Source organism: Condylura cristata, unplaced genomic scaffold (assembly GCF_000260355.1).
Source record: "Condylura cristata isolate star-nosed mole 26May11 unplaced genomic scaffold, ConCri1.0 scaffold00038, whole genome shotgun sequence".
Classification (NCBI taxonomy): Eukaryota; Metazoa; Chordata; class Mammalia; order Eulipotyphla; family Talpidae; genus Condylura; species Condylura cristata.
Window position 1 is genome coordinate 2,194,395 of NW_004567139.1, and position 8,730 is coordinate 2,203,124.

The following is an 8,730-nucleotide window of genomic DNA, read 5'->3' on the forward strand; positions in this document are numbered from 1 at the left end:
TAGTTCTTCTTTTTTCATGCTACTGTTCTGCATATTAAACCAAAGTATTATAAACTCTACAGTACAGTGTTATAAATATTACATCACTTTATTTCCTTTAAGAATTCTGACAGAGGAAAGGGAGGCAAGTACCTGTTTATTTACTACTGATGATTCTCTTCTCAATTTCCACTTGTCTCCTTTGTGCTGTTATTAGCAAATACAATAGTTTTCTGTATATTGTAGCCTAATTATATAATTGTGTATGTATACAATTGCTCCTCAAATCAATTAAGAGGAAAACAGAATTACATTGTTACACTGTCTTTTGTAATTAATTACATAGTTACCTTTAGCAGTATGTTTTTGTGGATTTGAATTCCTGTCTGGCATCACCTGATTTCAGAGAGAACAATAAGCATAAGGAACTTCCTTCCTTTAGTATTTCTTTTTTTCCTTTTAAATGACTGTGTTTTTGTTTTTGTTTTAAAGAATTATTTCATTTATGCATACAAGAGCTGGTGTGTAGGCCAGAGGTGCAGGGGCAAGAGGACTCACCAGAGACAGAGTGGGGAGTGGAACAGGTGGATCCACTGAAATCCACTGCTGAGGGGTGCGGGTTCCGGGAGGGGGGGGGGCAGGAGAGACCTGCTGCAAGAGGGTGTGAAACCTGCCCTTACTGCTGTTCCATTCACATGCCCTTTGACATATGTGCTGTGTGTGTCACATACTGCTGTCCACATGCTGTCATTCAGCAGCACTGCCATCTAGGTGAGTCTCTGCCACGCAGAGCTAGGGCATTTGGGATCTAGTGATCTTCCGAACTGCTGAATTTAACTTGGACTAGGTCCTCCATCATAGGAAACTGGGGATGACAGCCACTGCCACTTGGCTACCATGCCACCGAATGAGTCCTCCTGCAGTGCAGTCTCTGCTCTCTCCTTATCACCATTGCTACGACGAACCGTGTATCACCTTTTGCAGCCCAGAGCTGAAGTAAATGGGATCACCGATGTTCACCAACTGACAGAACCATCTGGAACAGTTCTTTCACCCCAGACAGCTAAGGGAGAATGGGAACTTTCCCTGGCTGCTGAAACAGCTTTCTAGAAAACAGATGTGGGAAATAGGTACATTCCCTAGCTTGATGCCCTGGCCTCTTATTGTTCTCTCTGAATTACTATGTTTCTGTTGAATAAATGCTTCTCAGTTTATTGTAAGGTCTTTCATCAATGTTTAGGGAATTTGAATAACTGTTGATTCTGATGTCTCTTTGGGGAAGAGGTTCTTTCAAATTCTTTGTGCCATCATGACAAATCTGTGTATATTTTTTAAAGGTTTATTTATTTTTGCATACAGAACTGAGGTACAGGCCAGAGGTGCAGGGCATGAGAGGATTCACCAGAGACAGAGTGGGGAACAGAACAGGTGAATTTACTAAGGTATACTGCTTACAAGGGAGCAGCAGGTGAGACAGGAGAGGTCTACTGTGCCATGTGGGGTTAGCTCCCTGGCCAGGGATTGAAGTCAGGCCAGAGTAGTGACAGAGCCAAGACTTTAACCCATAGGCCAGCAGAGAGACCCCAGGAACGCCATCTTAACCTATAATCTTCACATTCTTGAAAGAAATAAAAATTGTCAGGTTTTATTAAGATTATTTAACTTTGTAACTTGAGTAGGCATGAACAAATTGTAAATAATTTTGCCTCTATGTTCTTCCCTGACCCTTTATTTATTTACTTATTTATACTTAAGAATCTGTTTTCTAAATAAACAGTGATTTCTTCCAAGGAAAGGAACTTATTTATTAATTATTTAATTTCCATTTACTGCTGAACATTGAAACTCTTTGATCAACTTACATTGAATAAAAATAGATTGACTATAATGAAATGCTACTATAATTCAATAAATGGGATACAAACAATTTAGTTGGATAAAATGTGTATTTATTGTAAGGTTAAATGAAGGATTTGGGCAAACTTAGATGGCAATGAATTCTGAAAGTCTGCTTCTCCAGTTCCCTGGGTTGGTGCCAGTTGTTGGATGTTCTGCTTCATTATATCAGTTTATTAAAATTTGTGCTTACAAATATATGAAACAATACTCTGCTATGCGTGCTAAACACCCAGTGTAATCTTAGGTTTCATGGCAATACATGGTAGTATGAGTAATACAGTACCTGGGTTTTGAAGAAAAGGCAACCCCACTGTGCTATGTGTTGAGTAGATCATACAGAATGTGGGTGTCCATTTCCGGGGAGGCACATCTTTTACTGCCTGGCTTTAATGGTGGTATTCCCTGTAGGGATTGTCTGGTAGGTTGGCTAGCTTCATCGGCTTGACCTACAGAGACTGGATGGAGAAGTACAGGGAATACAGTTTCTCTGTTTTCCTGTGTAGAGTCGCCTGTCTCATGGTCTGTCCCTGCTGTCATCCTATGCAGGGTCTTGAACCCTCTTCTGTTAAAGATTGGAGGCTGTGAAAGTGAGGCCCAGTTGCCGTTATATTTTCTCTTGGTGCATTATTTTAGAATTTAACTTATCAAATAAAAGTGAAATTTTTTATTCTTTGTTTGTATCAGCAAAGCATTATTCCTATCTGGAGGTAATATTTATTTATTTTAAGGTTTATTTATGTATTTTAAGATTTATACACACATGAACTAGGGTATAATAAACCAGAGGTATGGGGGGGGTAAGAGGCTTCACCAGAGGCAGAGTTGGGAAAACAGGCAGATTGACTGATACACACTGAATGGAGCACTGGGCAGGACAGGAGAGGTCTTTTGCACCATGTGGGTCACCTCCCTGGTTGGGGATCAAACTTGTGGGGCAGTGGCTGGGGACCGCTTCAGAGTGCTGCGCTTTAACCCCTTGTACCACCTGGGAGTGCCTGAGGTATTTTTCAATGCAGTTTTCTAAACTAGAATCCTTTATACGTCCATCTCAGTTACCATATTATTTTCTCGAAACACCTGTACAACTTGAATGTGTGTGTGTGTTTGCCTTCAGGTATTTGAGGTGGTGGAACGTGTGGAAGAGTTGAGAAGGAAGTGGCCAGTGGCATGGGGGAAGCTGGATGACGGCAGTATTGGTGTGGTGACGCCATATGCTGATCAAGTGTTTAGGATACGTGCTGAACTTCGAAAAAAGAGATTATCTGATGTTAATGTAGAAAGGGTGCTGAATGTTCAAGGTAAGTATTAATTGAAGTGAGTTAAGTTCAGATGCTTAAATCTTAAAATACACATTTGATTGTTAATTCTCGAGATCTTTTTCTGGAGAAGCTACCATGTATTTATATTGTCGAGTTCTGTAATGCCAAACTTGGCACTTAAAGGTCAAGCTCATTTACATGTTTATTAAATTTTTATAACCAAATAAAAGAAATGTGGACAAATGGACTTTTTCAGTGACCTTAATTGTCTAAATGCTACATACATCTGTAGCCTACAGTTATTATCAAGTAGCATAGAGCACCCATTGTTAAACTATCTTTAATGGTGAATTTATTCATAAAGATTTTAAAAAACTTGTACATATTCTGCCCATTCTGTTTAATTTAATGCAGTTTTAAAAGCATAACTTGTTTTTCCAACTCTAGAGTTTCCTGAATGAAGTACCAGCAGTTCTTTTAAATTGTCTTCAAGTAGTTGGTTGCTTTAAAATTTATGCTTTTATTTTAATTTTATTTTTTATTTTGCAGGAATCAGAATTTTAACTTATTAAAATTTGTGCTTACCAATATATGAAACAATACTTTGGTATGAATGCTGAAAACACCCAGTACAATCTTAGGTTTCAGGGTAATACACGATAGTAAGAGTAATTGCAGTACCATGTGTTAAGTAGGTCAGATGGAATTTGAGTGTTCATTTTTGGAGTAATATTACTAGTAAACTAGGAAGCACCAAATGAAGACCTAGTGTAGTCATTGGTCTAGAAACTGCCATGTAGGTGTTAGGAAATGTTGATAGAACTGTGGTTATTTGGCCTAGATAAAAGAAGACTAAAGATTAACTTTAAAACTTTATTGAAATATTTGGAGACTTGTCATGGCATGAGGGAAAAGATGTGTTATTACAAGAAAGAGCATAAATAAAAATGTCATACAAACTAGATAGACTCTGTAAGGCTACCTTAGAAATCAGTGGCAGGCATCTGCCTTGGCTAGCAAGGGGCTAGGTGACTGCTTCAAGGAAGCTCCTGGTGTTGAGTGGAGCCTTGGAGTAGATAGTCACTAAGGTTGAGTCCAGCAATAACAATATATTGAAAAAGATTATGACAAACATACAATAACATAAATATCATTTTCACTGTTTTTATGTGTACAGTTAAGTGGCATTAAGTACATTCGTATTGTTGGGCAACCGTCAGCTACATCCGTCTCCTGAACTCTTTTTGACTTGTAAAACTGAAGCTCCTTACCCATTGGACAGTAATTCCCCATTCCACTTCTCCCCTCCCTGAAAGTCCTGAGAGCCATCATCTACTTTATGTCTATGAAGTTGGTTACTCTAGGCACCTCTTAAGAGTAGAGACATATTGTGTCTGTCCTTGTATGACTGCAGTGGAAGGTTCCTCCATGTTATAGCTTGTCTCAGAATTTCATCCTTTTTTAAGACTGAAAAATACTCCATTGTATGTGCAGTGTTGTGTTGCTTAATGATGGGGATACATTTTAGGAAATGTGTCCTTAGGCAGTTGTGTGAGTGATACATAGTGTCATCACACAAACAAGATGGTCCCACTGATGGCACCCTCAGCTCAGTGTTTGAGAGCCTGTGGGGACCACTCTGGTATGTGCAGTCTGTTGTTGACTAAAGCATTGTTAAGCTACACATAACTGTATATATCATATTTTACCTGTTCATTTGTTGATGGGTACTTGGATTGTTGTACACTTAGGTTGCTTTGACCTTTTGACTATTGTAAATAATGCTGCTATGAACATGGGTGTACAAATATCTGCTTGAGTTCCTGCTTTCAATTCTTTGGGATGTGTACCCAGGAGTGGAGGCTGGATCATATATTAATTCTGTGTTTAATTTTTTAAGAAACTCCATACTCTTTAGTGGTCGCAACGATGTCCATTTTTATTGTGCACAAGGGTTCTTATTTCTCCACATCTTCACCAACATCTGTTATTTAGCCATAACATTTTAAAAAATGAAATACTTTTATTATATCAGTGATTCAGAATAACAATCTTAAGTCATTTATTTTTCATTTTCTTATAGGAAAGCAATTCAGAGTTTTGTTTCTTAGCACAGTACGTACAAGGCATACTTGTAAACATAAACAGACACCAATTAAAAAGAAAGAGCAACTCCTGGAAGATTCCACAGAGGATTTAGATTATGGTTTTTTATCTAACTACAAGCTTCTCAATACTGCCATTACAAGAGCACAATCCTTGGTTGCTGTGGTGGGTGATCCCATTGCTCTGTGCTCTATTGGAAGATGCAGGTAATTATGCATTACTGATTGAGATATTAAAGGGGGAAATGTAGAATAATTTGCATCACTATGCATTATTTATATGACTTCTTAGCTAATTAAAAATCAGGCTTAGTCTTACCTGATATCCCATGGGAACACAAAAAATATATTGCTGTGAGTCTATTCATTCTATATACATATTTGCATATTCGTTCATTCAGTCACTTAACAGCTATTTCCTGAGTACCTGCTACGTTCTAAATCCTCTTTCAGCCACTGAGACTGTATCAGTGAGCAAAATGGGCCAAAATCTTTGCCTTTTTGGCGCTTACATCTTATTGGGGAGAGGAAGAACGACAGTAAACTAAATAGGAATTATTATATAATCTTTTACATGGGTAAATTCAGTGGAAAAGAAGTAGAACATTAACAGAAATTAGGAGTAATGGGGTGGGGTGATGCTGTGTAGTGTGGTCAGAACTACCTCACTGAGAAGCTTACTTTGGAGGTGAGCGAGTAAGCTATGTAGTATCTGGCTGCTCTTGGAAGGAAGAGCCTTACTATAAGGGTGCTGAGGTGGTTTTGTGTATGTGTTTATCTTTGATGGAGACTAAACTTTCTCTGGAGACTCTTACACCTCTCCCTCCCCCATCATTGCTTTAGCTTCAGTTTTTATGAATTTTCTTTACTCATTTTCTCTTAGTATAAAAAGTTCTTTGTTTTTCATTAATCTAGGGCATCTTAAATTTCAGGGGTGTAGTTAGAAATGGCCAGCACTGTTATTGGGATTGCATTGTTAGTATTCCTTAGATGTAGCCACAAGGAGCTATTTCCACTAAAATATTAAAATATCAACATATACAAACTTTTTAATATATAAATTCATATATATGTGATTTATAGCAGTAACAGGAATCTTAAGTATATGAAGCCAGTAATGTTAAGATTTGACCTTTGGAGTACTGGAGAACTATTTTAGCCTTAGCCAAAAGAACCCAGTTGAACAGAACTTTTTAATATTCTTTTATGAGAAAGAACTGCTGTTGAGATTACTTGAAATTTTATAAGAATCCTAGTGCTTGTCAACGTGAATTCAGAAGAGTAGAGATCTAGACAGTGCCAGGTGTGCCTTGGGTAATTATTTCTTTTGGTATGTTAGAATTAAAGTAGCTACAGCTATGTACATGTATTACACGAGTGTGAAGCCCCAAAGAAACTAATATTCTTGACAGGGCAAAGCCATTAGCAAAGCAATCAAGTAGAATTTGTAGTATGACTACGTTATTTGGGGGAGGGGGGCCCATTGCAAATCAGCTTGAAGTGTCCATAACATTTATCTAGAGCTAAACAGTTCTACTATAATTTTTTAAAAGTATTTTAAAAACAGATTGTGACTTGATTTTAGTCACTAATGATAAAAACTTGGAGAAGAGGATATATTAATTCTAAATTACATATGAATAGAACTGAGTGTACTGATTAGGCTTCCTTCTTGAGAACTTTACCTTTGATACTTTGCTATTCATTGATTGTGTATTTGTTTGGAATTTTGCTGTGGAATTTACTATCTGTGTTTATATTTATCAATTGGTAAATTGATTAGAATTTAATACATCCATGCATAATAACTTAGACAACACATTGAAAATAAGTAGAAATTGTTTGCCGACACCTAGGTTTAAGAATAATCTTGAGCCACAGTAGTTTTGGGTGCTCCTTGTAAATAGCTGCACACACTTACCAACTTGAATATATATTTAAGCCCTGTACCTGGTCTATAAAGTCATACAATACTGTGAATTGCATGATACCAGTTTTTTTTATTTTGCCTCTTCTCTGACATACATCATTGCTTCCTCAGAGCACCTAAGTAAAGACTTCTGAGGTCATGCTATCAGAATTATCCTGATTTTTAACTTGAAGCTGGATTGTTTACTTCTTCGTGCTCAACTTGGGTGTGTCAAGGACTGCAAATTACTTTGTAAACTAAGCAAATGTTTTCAAGGAGGTAACTTTACTGTGTAGGGAGAAAAAAATTATATGATTCCCATAGCTAAATGGGAATGCTTATTTCACTTGAGCAGTTTAATCATGGTTCCAAACCAAAAGCAGATAGTTGGGATATATGAATATCGAAGCTTTAATCTTTCTGATTAAACTGGAGATTAATCTCACAATAAGTAATCCAGAGGATGTGATAATTATGACTTTGTGTAATAATATCCTCTTGGAGGGATGTTTGCCTTGTTTTAGTTTATTGGGATCTCTCCACTTTCCCATTTGAAATTCATAAAAACCTAGTATGATATTTCCAAATACCGATCAAAATTTCAGGAACAATGAGTGAGAATACTAAGAGTTTAGAAGGCAATCTGTTATATATTCTTCTTTATTATAAAGTATTTTTAAGCAGAATTTTTCTGTTAACCCAAAATTGATGCAATGAGCTTACCCCTCCCCCAGTCACCAAGCCAGTAAATATTAATATAGTAGCTGCAGTTTTTTGACTGCTTTTTCCATGTCAGATGCTGGGTTGAGTACTTCACACACTTTGCCTTGTTCTGTCATTCTCAACTACCCTACTGTGTGGGTATTTTATTTGCATTTTAGATACTTACTCTGATTCTGAGAGTTTAAATTATTGCCCAAGGTCACATAGCTGTTATGTGGTTTACTCAGTCAGATGTCAGATTGACTGTAAAACCCAAGCTCTTCTCACTTGCTTACTCTACCTTCCCAGAAATTGATGAATATACATAAGTCTGTAGTGAGTAAGGAGCACATACATACATGTCTCTAAATTAGTGGGTTTGGAGAAAAAGGTCTTCCTTTTAACGGAATTTCCTCATTAGCACATTTTGCTTACTCAGTGAGCTCTAAATATCTCACGTGTGCATAGAGGTGTGTGTGTGTGTGTGTGTGTGTGTGTGTAGAGGACATCAAGTGATTTTTCACTGTTTCATCACTGATCCTAGAAGAAACAGTAAGATTAAAAAACCCCAAACTTTGTGTTTATGCAGTGATTAAATGTGAGGTTATATCCTTGAAATTTTTATATTATAAGATAAAGGGCCCTCCCTAGTGGCCATGGGTTAAAGCACAGCACTGTGGGGCTGTCTACATCCACTGCAGCACAAGTTCGATCCCCAGCTGGTGAGGTGACCCACGTGGAGAGGCAGACCTCTCCTGACCCACCCACTGCTCCCCTCAGCAGTGTTTTTAAGTATATCTGCCTGTTCTGCTCCCCACTCTGGCTCTGGTGAATCCTCTTACCTCCTGTACCTTTGGCCTGTACCTCAGTTCTGTAT

General features: G+C 37.6%; 1 protein-coding gene across 1 annotated transcript in view; it reads left to right on the plus strand.

Annotated features, from left to right (window-relative positions):
* HELZ (helicase with zinc finger) overlaps positions 1-8,730 on the plus strand; it is a 138,480-nt gene that overhangs the window by 87,479 nt on the left and 42,271 nt on the right. The window contains exons 22-23 of the mRNA XM_004693451.2: positions 2,993-3,176; positions 5,221-5,449. Coding sequence (XP_004693508.1) covers positions 2,993-3,176; positions 5,221-5,449 — 413 coding nt within the window. The remainder of the gene's footprint in view (positions 1-2,992; positions 3,177-5,220; positions 5,450-8,730) is intronic.